At 43.6% G+C, this 17,676-nt stretch overlaps 1 protein-coding gene across 8 annotated transcripts in view; it reads right to left on the reverse strand.

Annotated features, from left to right (window-relative positions):
* The window catches only part of ANKRD17 (ankyrin repeat domain 17), a 142,176-nt gene that overhangs the window by 60,706 nt on the left and 63,794 nt on the right, over positions 1–17,676 (reverse strand). For all 8 annotated transcript variants that reach the window (XM_073004024.2, XM_078377710.1, XM_073004025.2 and 5 more), the window contains exons 2-3: positions 11,479–11,632; positions 9,989–10,145 (exon numbers count right to left, since the gene is read on the reverse strand). In XM_073004024.2, the coding sequence (XP_072860125.2) occupies positions 9,989–10,145; positions 11,479–11,632 (311 nt within the window). The remainder of the gene's footprint in view (positions 1–9,988; positions 10,146–11,478; positions 11,633–17,676) is intronic.

Raw genomic sequence — 17,676 nt, forward strand, 5'->3', positions numbered from 1 at the left:
AATAAGTTGCAACTAGAATAGGCCCATTTGAATTGGAAGTTATAGAGCAACTGACTCACCAAATCCCTAACAATTCAATGGGTTTACTCTAGTAGAACTTGCAACACTAAGCAACAGAATTTTAGTTATTTTGTCTTCCTCTTATAACTTCTATTCAGTGATCAAGTCTCATAAATCTGATGGCTCTAGGTCTTTGTTAATTAAAAAGCATTTATCCCAGGTGCTTACTGATAATATATCTGATTTATGATAGAAATGCTGGTCAAAATCCTGTTGCATAATACAGTATAATATACTAGAGTAGAATAGCTAGTTGAATCCATACAGATTTACTGAATCAACTCCTCCATGAATTCCTTTGATTCAGATGGGTCTAACTGCAACTAAAAATGCTAAAGTCATAGTTAAAGTAGATCTGTTTGAATCAATGAAATTTACAAAGCAGATAGCTCATCATTGATTCAAAGGACCTACTCTAGTGCAATTTACTATAACATGCAACAGGATTTTTGCCACTGAGTGAGCAGGTTTGGTAAAGCTGCAAGGAGAAATTGCCAACAGAGATGGGGGTATTTGTATTTGAATAGAATATCCCCCCACAGATGCAGATAACAAGGGTTCGGCTCCCTCTGCGACCTGGCAGAGAAGCTCACCATCCCGCCTTCTGCCAGGACTGGCTAATCTATTGCAAGCAACAGAGTGATAGGAAGGCTCCGTGGAACTCACGGCAGCAGCAGAATTATGAGTGGTCAGTCTGGCCACAGGGGGCCAGACCCTCATTATCTGCACCTGTGGGGGGATATTCGTATATGAATACCCCTATTTCTAATTGCCAACTATCTGACGAACACTGCTATATCAGAGTAGGTAGTGCATAGACAGTGAACCGATTCCTCCTCTCTGTGACATCCATGGTCATGGTCTGGATGAAAGATGGTGAAGGTAAATATTGGGTGAAGTGCTAATGGCCACACAACTGTAATAACACTACACCATGGCTAGTGTTTTCCTTGTACAACTCCTGCAGAAATTATCTGGCTGTCTCACTGGAATCTGTGGGCACTGACTTATTATTTTAACATGGCTAGCGATGAGTTGATACTGAATGAAAAAAAATCATAAAAAATCGTTAATGAAAATATAAGCAACACTCCTCATATGATCAAGCGGCCTGTAGTACTTAGAAAATATACTGCCTGGTCTAACATAATCAATTAGAATGAGACAAATTGATGATGCTGTTTCATTGTCAACAATGCGCGTAGGATTTAGAAGACTTTTGAGATCCTTCTCCTCCTACTGCAATAAAGAACAACTAATAATTAACTATGCTAAAACCAAGGTTATGATTGTTAGTAGAAGGAGAATAAAGCATAAATTTTCTCTAAATGGGGGACGTGGTGGCGCTGTGGGCTAAACCGTAGAAGCCTGTGCTGCAGGGTCAGAAGATCCGGCAGTCGTAAGATCGAATCCACACAATGGAATGAGCTCCCGTTGCTTGTCCCAGCTCCCGCCAACCTAGCGGTTCGAAAGCATGCAAATGCGAGTAGATTAATAGGGACCACCTCGGTGGGAAGGTAAACAGCGTTCCGTGTCTAAATCACACTGGCCATGCGACCACGGAAAGATTGTCTTCGGACAAACACTGGCTCTATGGCTTGAAGAGCGGGATGAGCGCCGCCCCCTAGAGTCGGACACGACTGGACAAAAATTGTCAAGGGGAATCTTTACCTTTACCTTTCTCTAAATGGGCACCCTGTAGAGCAGGTAGCATGCTACAAATATCGTGGCATACTTTTTCATTCTTCAGGATCCTGGCTTACTCATGTAAACCATGCAGCAATGAGCGTCCAGAAAAATACTGTAGCACTAACAACATTTTTTCATACTGATGGGAGTAAACATGTTCCCTCAACAATAGAAGTTTTTAAGGCCAGGATTATTTCACAAATCCTTTACAGCTCTCAAATATTCACCTATGCTAATTTACAACCTCTGGAAATTGTTCAGACCAAATTTGCGAGAGCCATTCTTGGAGTTCCACCTTGTACTTCCAATGTGGCTCTTCGCTTAGAGGTAGGGTTAATATTTGTGACAAACCCAGACCTACTGGGATCTATCACACAGTTACTAAGCTGCCACCAACCATTCCCTATAATAAGTCACACAGACCAGGGATGGATTTTTAAACAATAAAAGAATAAGGTTTATTTTAAATACAAACAGGGTAAATAAAACAATCAGGTGAATAAAATAAAGTAACGTGGCTTATTCTCACACACACAAGCATACAGTTTGGTTCACCTAGAACCTTTAACTTAAAGCACAGACCCTGAACCCATCAGTTCTGGCTAACCAACAGACCCCTGAACCTTTCAGGTTGGTACTCTGACACACAGTAGTACCCTGTCAGACACCCAGACTCCCACAACAGCTTCTTCTTCCCCAGCTGCTGCTTCGTCCCAACCCAGTGTCTCACAGTGTCTGTCTCAGCATCTCATATTTATACAGTACAGCCCCTCCTCCTGATGTCCCGCCTTCCACTCCCCATAGGATGGAACTTTCCCTCCAAACCCATGACAGACAGGTAACATCAGTGCTGTTATGTAACACCTCCCCTCTTTATAAGTTGTTTTGTAGGGGGAAAGCTAACGTGCTTTTCACCAAAAAACAACCTTGATAAAACACACAACACCATTTATACATACGATATTATACTTACTCATACTTACATTCTAAGTTAACCATAGCAATTATGCATTTAAACATTTACCATTTACATTACATCCATTTACCTTTATTCATAAAAACCAATTCAAAACCAGGTACATTTAACCTTTTATCATCATTATATACACATAGTCCATGTTCTTTCGCCGTCTTCATTCTTCAGGTCTTCTTGATAAGGCGTCAGCAACACAGTTCACTGACCCTCTGACCACCTTCACTTCAAAGTCATAGTCCTGTAGGTTTAAAGCCCACCTCATAAGTTTGCTATTGTGGGTTTTCATCGTCTTTAACCATTGCAATGGTGAATGGTCAGTACACAGAATAAAATGTCTTCCCCAGATGTAAGGCTTGGCCTTCTGGATCGCGTAGACTATGGCCAAACACTCCTTCTCCACGGTTGCCAAATGTCTCTCACCTTTTTGGAGTTTCCTACTCAGGTAGGACACTGGATGCTGGTCACCATTCTCATCCTCCTGGCACAGAACTGCTCCTACCCCGCTGTTAGACGCATCTGTGTAGATGATGAACTCCCGGTCGAAGTCTGGAGCACGCAGGACTGGATAGTTGATTAACGCCTCCTTCAACCTCTGGAACGCCGCCTCACAGTCGCTGGTCCACGGGATGCGGTCATCAGCCTTCTTCCTCGTCAGATCGGTCAGCGGAGCCGCAATCTCGCTAAACCTCGGGATGAACTTTCTGTAGTAGCCCACCAACCCAAGAAATGATTTGACTTTTTCTTGGTGTTGGGTCTAGGCCAATCACGAACAGCTTCTATTTTGGCCTCCAGGGGTTTTATCATTCCTCCCCCTACCATGTGACCCAAGTATTTTATTTCTGGGCTACCCAGCTGACACTTGCTGGCCTTTACTGTTAGCCCTGCTGCACTTAACCTCTGCAGCACTAACTCCAGGTGTATCAGGTGATCTTCCCAGGTATTACTGAAGATCCCTATGTCATCAATGTAGGCCACTGTAAAGTCACTGAGCCCTGCCAAGGTCTGGTCCATCAGCCTTTGGAATGTGGCTGGTGCATTTCTGAGACCAAAGCTCAGGACTCGAAACTCATAGAGACCAAAAGGGCTGCAAAAGGCAGTCTTTTCTTGATCCCTGGGATCAATTCTTAATTGCCAATATCCCTTTACCAGGTCCAATGATGAGATGAACCGACAACCCCCTATGGTTTCAATCAGGTTGTCTAGCCTGGGCATTGGGTAGGCATCAGGAGTGGTTACACGGTTTAATTTCCTGTAATCGACACAAAACCTAATGCTCCCATCAGGCTTGTCCACAAGGACTATCGGAGAGGACCAAGGACTAGAAGAGGGGACGATTATGTTCTCCCTCAGCATTTCGTCCAGCTCCTTCCGCACCTTGTCCCTATAGGGTCCCGTTACTCGGTATGGGGATACTGCCTGCGGGAGTGCATCCCCTGTGTGGATCCGATGCATCACTCCCTTCACTATCTCCGGCTTGTTGGAAAACACCTGTTGATATTTACTAAGCAGCATTTTTAGTTCTTGCTGCTGGTCTTGGTTGAGTGCAGGACTGATCTTTACCTCCTCTGGGTTGTATTTTACTTCCCCTCTACCCTCCCAGAAGGGTAATTCAGCTTCCTCACTCTCAGCTGCTTTTATCGCGAATAAAACCCTCTGTTCCCCTCGGTAGTAGGGTTTTAGGGCATTCACATGAACCACCCTCCTTGCTTGGTTCTCCTCCTGCTCTATTAGGTAGTTCAGGTCTGACATCTTGGAAATGACCCTATATGGTCCTGCCCATTTGAGCTGCAGTTTGTTCTCTCTGCAGGGCCTAAGCCAAAGCACTTCCTCCCCTGGGTCAAAGTGCCTCTCTCTAGCTTTGTGGTCATACCATGTTTTCTGTCTGACCTTCTGAGCTTGCAGGTTTTCTGCTGCCAGCTCTAGATTTCTCCTTAGGTCATTCATCAAGGTGTCTATGTAAGTCACAACGTCTTGTGGGTCATCCTGGGTGATCTGCTCCCAATTTTGCTTGATCAAATCAAGGGGCCCTTTCACCCCTAAGTGTGCAGCAGACATGTCAGAGTGCCCCCTTTGTAAGATCATGGGGCGATACTTTTCAGGTACCACCAGTTGACTTCTGATCCCATCTCCCCCTTTTGAGATGTTCCTCAAGGTCTCTCTATATAAAATCCCCTTTTTCTCCAGAAATCTCACTGGGGTTTCAGGTGTTAGCTGGGCGTCAGTCACCTGTTCAAAACACTTTTGGAGAGTGGCGTCTGCCTTTTGCTCCTGTCCAAATCTGCTGTCTGTGGTTAAGGTTTCCACCACAGCTTCTGAACTCCCCTCTGCTTCCGCCTCTGGCTCATCATTACCCCCCTGAACTGTCCCTGTGGTGGCTTGTGAGCGTGTAATCACTAGCACCCGTTTCACATGTTCAGCCAGGTCATTTCCCACGAGCACGGCTGCTGGCAGAGTCGATGAAATCGCTATCCGCCAATCTCCCCTCCAGCCTTGAAAGTTGACAGGTACCTCTGCTACTGGCAGAGAGATTATCTGCCCCTCAATCCCTGCCACCTTCATGCTCTCATTTGGGATTATAAACTCCCTAGGGACAACATCTGGATGGCACAGGGTCACCTGGGAACAAGTGTCCCGCAGCCCCCTATACTGACGGTCAAGTATTCCTACGTCCACCCCTGCTGTCTCAAACAACTGAGAATCTGTTTTTATCAGCAAGCAGCGCTTTACCTCCAGAAGAGGACCATTTTCCTCAGCCTGATCAGCATAGGTAGCTGTTCCAGACTGAGTAGTCATGGCAACAGGCTCCCTCTGTGACAATGAGCTTTGCTCTTTCTGGACACAGAACACAGCTTTTGGCTTGGTCCCACTAGAATTTTGAGGCACCATTCCTTTTAGCTGCTTTAATTTCTCACACTCTGAGATTAGATGACCCTTTCCCTGACAGAAATAGCATTTTCTGGTATATTTTGATTCTCTCTCATCTTGTTTTGGTTTTCCCTCCAAAATCTGAGGTCTTGGTTTCATGTCTGAGGGCTTTCCTTCACCATGGGCCCCTCCCCCTTGCTGGCTTTTCCCTGGTCCCTGAGAGTACTTGCTGTAGGTTTCTTTGGGTTTACCTACAGATTTCCCCTCACCCAAGGGCTTTCTTATTTGGGAGATAAAATCTGCGATCTCTGCGGCTGCTGCCACAGATTTCGGTTTCCTTTCCCTCACCTGGAATTTCAATTCCCCCTGCAGGACTGAATAGAACTGTTCCAGGGCTATCAAGTCTTTAAGCTGCTCATAGGTCTCTATTCCCTCCTGCGATAGCCATTTCTCAAGCAGCCTCACCAATTGGGCCCCCACTTGGGTAAAAGTCTGTTCTGGTTTTTTAGTGAGGGACCTGAACCTTTGTCTCAGCTGCTCTGCATTTATCCCATGTCTTGCAAACACCAGTTTTTTAAACTCTGCAAAATCTTTCATCAGTTCCTCAGGCATCTCGGCATAAACCTCAGCCAGGCTACCACTGATTAAAGACCGCATGATGGTCATCTTCTCAGTTTCCCTCACTGAGAAGTCCACAAACGCTCTTTCCACTAAGGAAAAGAACACCTCAGGACAATCTCCCTTGTGGTACACAGGGAATTTCTTCAGGTCAGCCTTAGACAGTTGGCCTCCCTCAGAATCCCTATTATTATTATTGTTCTGGTTCATCAGTTCCAGTTTTCTTAATTCAAACGCCATCTTCTCTCTCTCCATTCTTTCTTCTCTCTCCATTCTCTCTCTCTCTCGCTCTAATTCAAATGCCATTTTCTCTCTCTCTAATCTTTCCTCCATTTCCCTCACCCTCAGTTCATGCTGTTGGGCTAGGATCAATTTTCTAAGTTCTGGGTTCTGCTCTCCTGTGCTGTCACCTTGCACTGAGCCAAATTCATCCTCAGAACCTTGGTCAATCTGGGGGTCTTTCACTTCACTCATGTCTGCTACTTGGCTTCGAGTCAAGGGCATAACCCCCCCCTCAGAACAGGCTGCTTTAAAAGTCAAGCCTCAAAATAAAACGACCACTTTTTTCCTTTTTGCCTCAGAACCAGCTCTCCCTAGAGATTGCTGCTGTTCTTCAGCACTAAATTTGCAACAGTATCGAGTCAGAGCCTACCCCCCTCTGCTGGGCCTCTCAGCTGGCAAGCTAGCTCGCTGTTGCTACGCAGTTTTTCCTCAGCTTTTTCCCGCCAAAACTAGGCTGCCTCAGAGCACCTTAATCTAAGTCTCCCCAGTTGGCACGTTCTTCTACTAGCGCACCTCCCCGTGAGGTACACCTAGAAGATTACCTACGCGCCTCAGACTGTCCCTGACTAGACCCCCCTTGCTCTGGGCACACCTGCCAAGGCTTTGCTGGACCGCTGGACAACTGGACCAGTCGTATCCCACCGCTGCCACCAATCAATGTGACAAACCCAGACCTACTGGGATCTATCACACAGTTACTAAGCTGCCACCAACCATTCCCTATAATAAGTCACACAGACCAGGGATGGATTTTTAAACAATAAAAGAATAAGGTTTATTTTAAATACAAACAGGGTAAATAAAACAATCAGGTGAATAAAATAAAGTAACGTGGCTTATTCTCACACACACAAGCATACAGTTTGGTTCACCTAGAACCTTTAACTTAAAGCACAGACCCTGAACCCATCAGTTCTGGCTAACCAACAGACCCCTGAACCTTTCAGGTTGGTACTCTGACACACAGTAGTACCCTGTCAGACACCCAGACTCCCACAACAGCTTCTTCTTCCCCAGCTGCTGCTTCGTCCCAACCCAGTGTCTCACAGTGTCTGTCTCAGCATCTCATATTTATACAGTACAGCCCCTCCTCCTGATGTCCCGCCTTCCACTCCCCATAGGATGGAACTTTCCCTCCAAACCCATGACAGACAGGTAACATCAGTGCTGTTATGTAACAATATTCATTAAAGCATGGGCTAAAATCCTTATGGTAAAACACTGGCTTAAACTGATTTTTTCATTAGTAGACTTGGCCCCACTGATCCTACTAGATTCTTTTCAGTCTGAATGGAAGAAGCATATAACTAAAGAGCTATCAAAAATTGGCTTTTCTCCCAGTATACTTATAGCAATGGGTCTCACGGATGCCATCAAAGAAGTGAAATTAAGGGTATGGAATACTGAACTACAGGACCATGTTGGCCAGTTAGGGAAGTCTAACTTTCCTGCTTTTATCACCACCTCGTATTTAGCTAGCATTATGTCATCTAAAGCCATAAGGGCTTTTACGCTAGCTAGGCTTAATGTACTAACTTCTAAGCTTCTGGAGGGAAGATTTTGAGGTTTGCCTACATCAGTACTTTGGCCATCTCATGAGAAGAGAAGACCCCTTTGGATAAAACCTTGATGTTAGGAAAGTGTGACGGCAAAAGGAGAAGGGGACGACCGAGGATGAGATGGCTGGACAGTGTCTGTGAAGCAACCAACATGAATTTGACACAACTCCGGGAAGTAGTGGAAGATAGGAGGGCCTGGCGTGCTCTGGTCCATGGGGTCACGAAGAGTCGGACATGACTAAACGACAACTATATCAGATTGTCTCTCCCCTTGTAATAATGATAAAGTTGAATCAGTTGGTCATGTTCTCCTTTTCTGTACTTGCTATCGGGATCTATGTATGGAGCTTTTACTACCTGTTATCGGTAAATTTCCCGGGAGATCAGAGGAGGATTATGTAGAGATACTACTTTCTGACAATACCCCTAATATTACGAGACAAGTGGCCAAATTTTGTGCTGCAGCAATGGTTATTTATGTTCAGATGTTTGGGTAGGTGATTTTATAATGCTTTTAATATAACACTGGCTGAAGTTTTACTTATACTAAGGATTTACGATGTTATTAACTGGAAAGTAAGGGTTGTTTTATCATGTTTTAATGGAAATTCTATAATTCTGCCTGATTTTATGAAACTACAATTATATGTATGTATTTTATATTGATTTGGTTTTACTGGTCTTTGATCGTAATAAAGTATTCATTCATTCAATGAGACAAATAGCTGATGAACTAAACTACACTATGCATGCAAACATCTGATAAAACTATATTTTTCAATCAGTGATAACTGGAAGACATGACTGCAAAAGAGAACATATCATGCATTTACTAGGAAAAGAAGATATCAACAGAAATTATGTAACACCACACTGAATCTCAATTTTTTTGCCATTTTCTCCTCTTGTAGATAATATATGTTCAATGATTTTGCAAGATGGTAAGATAGCTATTTATACTGCCAAGTAGCTTAGCTCTGGCCATCCAGACGTTCTGAACCATCTTTTTTTCAATATGGCGAACAGTAAGGAATTGTGGCCCAAAATAAGTGGTGGGCTGAAGTTTCCATCACTGGTTTGGTTCCCACCTTTCCTTAAAAAGCTAACTGAACTAACAGGTTTTATAGCATAACCAACCCACACATGAAAACAAAGACCATTTCAATTTATCTAATATCCATGAGGTCTTTCACACTAATGTAACCAAAGACACCTAGGCAAAATAACATATTCCATTATTTTTAATTACAAAAAACTCTAGCACACAAAAAAAGGTAAAATGAAAAGCTTGAATGAACTTCTCCAGAAAAGATTTACTATCAACTACAGCAAAGTTATTGGTCAGTATTTTGAAGCCCTCCACAAATTAGGTCTTAAGCAGCAGCAACGGAGTCTGTATGCATTACAAGAAACACAAATGTCACAATTTTTCCTTTAATATATCAACACTTCTAGAGTTGAAGATGGGTGTGTGTGCCCAGGTATGGTTTCTGGTTGCAACCTCTGGACCAGTGATACCCCTCTTCTCAAATGCCCAGCATAAAGACTCCTTGCCCTGTAGGTGCTCTTTCACCTGTCACCTGCACCACATGCAGAGAACTAGTGGAAGAATCATTCTCTCATCTCACACTGGTTTTGCCCCAGTTATAATCCAAAAGAGACATTTGCTAGAGGAAGAGATGATGATGGCCTCAAACAATATCTAACTACTAAGCTACACTCAGATTTCTGGATTCCCTTCTTTGGAAATACAAGTTGAGGTTGCAACATACTGCTTTCTTGTTTCTTAAAGCAAACTAGGTTAAATAAGAAATGTCATATTTTAAAAGTGGAATTAAGAATGAGACAGTGTAGCAGAAAATTGTTTTACCAGAACAAAAACATTAAAGAACCATCAAATCTATTAGAACTGACTGGCATTCCTAAAACAAACACTCACTTGTCCATCTGCCCTGCGTTAACTGTGCTTTCAGCTCTCATTCGGGTAAGTGCAGCAGCAGCTTCATCCAATGCACAGCTGACTGAAGAAGTTAATCTGCGAAGCACCTCAGGATCAGCAAAGGCTTTTCCATCAGCTGTGGATAATTTACCTATTCCTTTTATTTCAGATCATAAAGTTGGTGGATGAGCAAGTGCATATGGAAAAGACAAAAACAAAGCAAACTCAAGACCATACAATATACTAGAAATGCATGTTTTATTATAGAAGGCCATCAGATTTCAAGCACTGCACATTTGATATGGATATTTCTTGAACAAAATCTCTGGAGATCATTACAGAATTATTATTTAATATATGTTAAGATTTGAATGATTCTCCACTCTCTTGCTGCAGATTACTTCAGAGTTGTTGACTAGAATTACACAGAGACCAGAATAACACGAATAGGTATTAAACTACACAAAAAAGCCCCAACAAATTATGTGAATACAAATATCCATTAGAATTTACACAACAAACTCTCTAAGTAGTTCAAACCAATAAACACAATGTAACTTTTTAAGTATAAAGAAGCAATCCACAAAGAAGCAGGCAGAAAAAGCACCTTAACTCAATACTGTGTTTTCCTGAAAATAAGACATGGTCTTATATTAATTTTTGCTCCCAAAAATGCATTAGGGCTTATTTTCAAGGGATATCTTATTTTTTTCATGTACAACAATCTATATTTATTCAACTACAGTTATGTCATCATCTTCTGGTGGCTGCACAATTGTGGAAGGCAGGGTTTCACTTAACTGGGGCTTATTTTGGGGGCAGGGCTTTTATTACGAGCATCTTGAAAAATCATACTAGGGCTTATTTTCAGGTTAAGTCATATTTTTGGGAAAACAGTGTAGTTTTAAATTAAAACCGTCACATAAAACAATATAAAGTAGACTGGGCAAATGTGTTTTATGGGCTAAAACATGTGCACTGTTTCCTAAAAACTTCAAAATGTTTGATCAAATAATAAAGTTGTATGTGGCAGTCAAAGCCTGGCAAAGACAGCACTACGAGGATCCCCACACAAGGAACCACAAAGAACATGTATCTCACCTCCTCAGTGGGGACTCTGGTCCTCCGATGGAGATCAGAGTATTTAGGCAGGTTAGTATGAAAACAGGCAGCACTTAAATACCCAGGTTGCAAGCCAAAAAAAATATGGGAAATCATTAAAACCACGATTCTGAATTGTGTCCAGAAACAAATGGGAAGGCAGTGAAGCTGTTTCAGCGCTGCTAGGATTTCTTTCTAGAAACTAATATCAATTGCAGCTTCTAGAATATTGCTCCGGAAACACTGCAGTAGCTCAAGCTCGATGTTAGCACCCATAACCAGAGCCAAGCTAAAGAGTTCTAAGAATGAATGTCTTCATTTATGTTAAATTATCTTGAGAACACGAGGAATTGCACTTCAAAATCAGAGCAAGGGTTTTTGGTATTTACCTGCAGCTTCCAATAAAGCTTCTAACCTAGCTTGGGTTTCTGGATCTACTGTTCTTAAATCAGCACCATCAGTAGTACTTGAGAGCAGCAACTTTGAGGCTGTCTCCAGCATTGGATTTTCCAGGTCATCCTGATCCAAAATGAATGACTCCACCTAGAAGGAAAAAATAAGTTTTAACAAAAATCAATGTTTAATTACGTAACAGCTCTTGTGTTATATTATTTTTAAATACACATACACATCTGTTTACACATTACTTCCGAAATCAGAAATACAACCTATCTCTACTGACAAAATATATGCCTGCCAATTCTTTTTTAAAACAAACTTCAACTATCAAACCAACTGCACTATCTGTCACTTTTCTACTTTAGCAAGTATTCAGAATTTTCTTCTGCATTCCTGGCTTCTACCTAGAAAAATCACAGTTGGCTGGATAGTTCATGAATCAGGCTGCAGAGCTAGAAGTTTGGATTCCCCCCTCCCCAATACATCCTAGAGGACCCAACCTGTGTTGCCTTGGGCAAGCTGCAGGGTTCTAGGGTGATCTCAGAAACAGAGAATGGTGAACCACTTCTAAGTACTCTCTACCTGAAAAAAGGCACCAAAAGTCGGAATTATAAAACATCATCTAAAAACATCATCCCACCACACTACCTCTAAGACAGCATCGTCCTGAAGCACTTAACAACCTGTGACTCCACGCTAGAGATGGGGGTATTCGTATTCATATATGAATATGAATACCCCCACACAGGTAGCGTTAACGAGGGTCCAGCTCCATGGGCCAGACAGTCCACTCACTGATCCGCTGTGGATGAAGATGGCACGATTCTACCAATGGTGCCACAGCACGCAATCCGCTCACCACTCTTCGACCTTGCAGCGAGGCTTATCCACCCACCATCTGCCAGGAGTACCAAGTGGATCGTGCGCTGCAGAGCCATTCATAGAATCGCATCATCCGTAACCGCGGCAGATCAGTGAGTGGACCATCCAGCCCCATGGGGCTGGACCCTTGTTAATGCCACCTGTGTGGGGATATTCGTATACGAATATCCCCATCTCTACTCCACACCTCATGCACAAGATCCCACTGAGATCTCCAAGCCATGAACATATACTGCTACAATGGAGTACCTGTCCCTCCTTATTTGTGCTATGGACTAATTTTGCATTATGCTTGAATAATAAACACCAAAAGCTGTGCAAAGATTGCATACATTGGTCACCATTATTCAAGCAGGACTTGGGCCATCAGTTAAAAGGGCAAAGGAGAACATAAAATGCTGTTGAGCAACAGAGCAACAGTAGCAGCAAGGCTGTGCAGCTAAAAAGTCTTACATTAGCACTGAGTGAACAACTGGAAACCTTATCTTTTGCATAATTTCCTAGTTTATTTGTAGAGTAAGGCAACATGTAATTCAGATAACTTTCCCATGCAGAGTATACGCTTGGTGTGAAACTAAAGGTACATGCAGAAATCTGTGTTAGAAAAACAATTCAAACTCTTTTTACTGTTTTTAAATTTGTAATGCCACCCAGAGTAGACCTTTGGTCTAGATGGGCGGGCTAGAAATCTAATAAAATAAATAAATAATAAAAACTTCACTACCTATGAAAATCACAGCAGCAGCCTTCAACAAAAGTGGACCCAAGGAAGTCTTAGGACCTTAGGGGGAATCGGAAGTTTTTCATTTACAGAAAACCACTGGGGCTGATGATGTCATCAGCCATATGCAGCATAAATGCTGGCAACAGGATTTCACTTGTTGACTTATCCCAAAGTAACAAGCTTAGCATACATTTAAATGCACGTAACAAACAACTGCTTAGGCTTGTCAATAACCAGCTATTCTTCAATATAATATGTAATTCAATGCTAGTTAACAAGATGTTGAAACCACATATTCTAGCATTCTGATCACTCTGTGTTTTTTGCTGCCATTGTTAATACTGAAAATCTAATAAAAACGCACCATAACAAACACAAAATTACTATATGACCCTAGGAGCCCATACTTCCTAACTTAATGAAATTCTTAAATTCAAATGATGTATTTTTAAATCCAGACAAATAATCCCCATTGTCATAAGACTTCATAACATGCTCCAGGCTGAACCCTTAGTTTCCACATCAGGGTTCTGAAAATCAGAACAGAATTCCATGACCAAATCAAAGTTTCCTACAGAGGAAGATGACAGAATCCAAGATTAAATTTACTCTATTAGTAAATGTTACATACAGCACTGATGTTACCTGTCTGTCATGGGTTTGGAGGGAAAGTTCCATCCTATGGGGAGTGGAAGGCGGGACATCAGGAGGAGGGGCTGTACTGTATATATATGTGAAGCCTGTGTGGAGAAGTTTAGAAGAAGCTGGAGGAGAGCTGAGAGAAGAAGCTGGTGTGGGAGTCTGTGTGTCAGACAGGGTACTACTGTGTGTCAGTCAGTACCAACCTGATAGGTTCAGGTGTCTTTATGGGTAGCCAGAACTGATAGGTTCAGGGTCTGTGCTTTCTTTAAAGGTGTTCTGTGTGAACCAAACTGGTGTATGTATGATTGAGACTAAGCCACGTTACTGTATCTTATTCACTTGATCATTTTATTTTCCCTGTGTGTTATTTAAATAAACCTTATTCCTTTGTTAGTTAAAAATCCATCCCTGGTCTGTGTGACTTCTTATAGGGAATGGTTGGTGGCAGCTTAGTGAAAGTGGGGCATCTCCCAGTAGGTCTGGGGTTGTCACATTGATTGGTGTCCAGCGTGTGGGATACGACTGGTCCAGTTGTCCAGTGGTCCAGCAAAGCCTTGTCAAGTGTGCCCAGAGCAAGGGGGGTCTAGTCAGGGACAATCTGAGAGCGCGTAGGTAATCTTCTAGGCTTACCTCACGGGGAGGTAGGCTAGTGGAAGAACGTGTGACCTCAGATTGGTGGGACTAGATTAGGGAACTCTGAGGCAACCTGTTTTGGCGGGAAAAAGGCTGAGGCAAAGCTGAGGGAAGTAGCAGTGATCTAGCCTGTCTGCTGAGAGGCCTAGCAGAGGGGGGTAGACTCTGGCTCGCAACTGTTGCAAGTTAGTGCTGAAAGAACAGCAGCAATCTACAGAAGGCTGGTTCTGAGGCAAAAGAGAAAAAAAAAAGTGGTCGCTTTATTTTGAGGCTTGACTTTTGAAAGCAGCCTGTTCTGGGGGGGGATTATGCCCTTGACTCGAAGCCAAATGGCGGAAATGGGTGAAGTGAAAGACCCACAGGTGGACCAAGGTTCTGAGGATGAATTTGGCTCAGTGCAGGATGACAGCACGGGAGAACAGAACCCAGAACTCAGGAAAATGCTCATAGCCCAACAGCATGAACTGAGGATGAGGCGATTGGAAAGAGAAGAAAGATTAGAGAGAGAGAGAATGGAAATGGAGAGGGAGAGAGAGAAAATTGCTCTGGAAAAAGAGAGGATGGCGTTTGAGTTAAGAAAATTGGAACTGATGAATCAGAATAATAATAACAATAGGGATTCTGAGGGAGGCCAATTGTCTAAAACTGACCTGAAGAAATTCCCTGTATAGCACAAGGGAGATTGCCCTGAGGTGTTCTTTTCCCTCGTAGAAAGAGCGTTTGTGGACTTCTCAGTAAGGGAAACTGAGAAGATGACCATCATGCGATCTTTAATCAGTGGCAGCCTGGCAGAAGTCTATGCAGAGATGCCAGAGGAACTGCTAAAAGATTTCGCTGAGTTTAAAAAACTGGTGTTTGCCAGACATGGGATAAATGCGGAACAGCTGAGGCAAAGATTCAGGTCACTCACCAAGAAACCAGAGCAGACTTTTACCCAAGTGGGGGCCCAACTGGTGAGGCTGCTAGAGAAATGGCTATCTCAGGAGGGGACAGAGACCTACCAGCAGCTCAAAGACCTGATAGCGCTGGAGCAGTTTTATTCAGTCCTGCATGGGGAACTGAAGTTCCAGGTGAGGGAAAGGAAACCTAGATCTGTGGCAGAAGCGGCCGAGATCGCAGATTTTATTTCCCAAATAAGAAAGCCCTTAGGTGAGGGGAAATCTGTAGGAAAACCTAAAGAAACCTACAGCAAGTACTCTCAGGGACCAGGGAAAAACCAGCAAGTGGGAGGGGCCCATGGTGAAGGGAAGCCCTCAGACATGAAACAAAGACCTCAGATTTTGGAGGGAAAACCAAAACCAGATGAGAAAGACTCCAAGTACAGCAGAAAATGTTATTTCTGTCAAGGAAAGGGCCATCTAATCTCAGAGTGTGAGAAATTAAAGCAGCTAAAAGGAAATGTGCCTCATGATTTGAGTGGAACCAAGCCAAGAGCTGTGTTCTGTGTCCAGAAAGAGCAAAGCTCCTTGTCACTGAGGGAGCCTGTTGCCATGGCTACTCAATCTGGAACAGTTACATCTGCTGATCAGGCTGAGGAAAATGGTCCTCTTGTGGAGGTCAAACGCTGCTTGCTAGTGAGAACAGATTCACAGTTGTTTGAAACCGCAGGGGTGGACGTAGGGATACTTGACCATCAGTATAGGGGGCTAAGGGATACTTGTTCCCAGGTGACCCTGTGCCATCCAGATATTATTCCTAGGGAGTATATAATCCCGAATGAGAGCATAAAGGTGGCAGGGATTGAGGGACAGGTGATCTCGCTGCCAGTAGCTGAGGTACCTGTGAACTTTCAAGGCTGGGGGGGAGTTTGGCGGCTAGCGATTTCATCGACTCTGCCAGCAGCCGTGCTCGTGGGAAATGACCTGGCTGAACATGTGAAACGGGTGCTAGTGATTACACGCTCACAAGCTACCACAGGGACAGTTCAAGGGGGTACTGATGAGCCAGAGACGGAAGCTGTGGTGGAAACCTTGACCACGGACAGCAGATTTGGCCAAGAGCAAAAGGCAGACGCCACTCTCCTAAAGTGTTTTGAACAGGTGACAGACGCCCAGCTAACACCTGAAACCCCAGTGAGATTTTGTGGGAAAAGGGGGATTTTATATAGAGAGACCCTGAGGAATATCTCAAAAGGGGGAGATGGGATCAGAAGTCAGCTAGTGGTACCTGAAAAGTATCGCCCCATGATCTTACAAAGGGGGCACTCTGACATGTTTGCTGCGCACTTAGGGGTGAACAAAACACAGCAGAGAATCACACAGAATTTTTACTGGCCTGAAATAGGGAAGCAGATCAAGGAGTTCTGTAAACAATGTGATGTGTGTCAGAGGCAGGGGAATAACCGGGACAGGACCAAAGCAAAGTTGTGCCCTTTGCCTGTGATTGACACTCCGTTCAAATGTATAGGGGTGGATATTGTGGGACCTTTGCCCAAGGCCACAAAGAGGGGGAACAGGTTCATTCTCACCATTGTGGACCATGCCACGAGGTACCCTGAAGCCATTCCCTTGACTAACATTGAAACTAACACAGTGGCAGATGCCTTGGTGGGGTATATGTCCAGGATGGGATTTGCCTCAGAAATAATCACAGATTTGGGCGCATCGTTCACATCGAAGCTCATGAAACGGTTATGGCAAATCTGTGGAATTAAACACAAGGAAACCACTGCCTATCACCCTGAAAGTAATGGGTTAACGGAGAAGTTCAATGGGACTCTAATGCGCATGATTAGGGCTTACTTGGCAGAGAACCCAAACAATTGGGACCAGAAGCTGCAATCCCTTTTGTTTGCTTATCGATCAGTGCCACAAGCCAGTACCGGGTTCAGTCCGTTTGAACTTTTATTTGGGAGAAGGGTGAAAGGGCCCCTTGATTTGATCAAACAAAATTGGGAGCAGATCACCCAGGATGACCCACAAGACGTTGTGACATATATAGACACCTTGATGAATGACCTAAAGAGAAACCTAGAGCTAGCAGCAGAAAACCTGCAAGCTCAGGTCAGACAGAAAACCTGGTATGACCACAAAGCCAGGGAGAGGCACTTTAATCCAGGGGAGGAAGTGCTTTGGCTTAGGCCCTGCAGAGAGAACAAACTGCAGCTCAAATGGGCAGGGCCATATAGGGTCATTTCCAAGATGTCAGAACTGAACTACCTTATAGAGCAGGAGGAACACCAAGCAAGGAGGGTGGTACATGTGAATGCCCTAAAACCCTACTACAGAGGGGAACAGAGGGTTTTATTTGCAATAAAAGCAGCTGGGAGTGAGGAAGCTGAATTACCCTTCTGGGAGGGTAGAGGGCA

Source organism: Pogona vitticeps, chromosome 6, assembly GCF_051106095.1.
Source record: "Pogona vitticeps strain Pit_001003342236 chromosome 6, PviZW2.1, whole genome shotgun sequence".
NCBI lineage: Eukaryota > Metazoa > Chordata > Lepidosauria > Squamata > Agamidae > Pogona > Pogona vitticeps.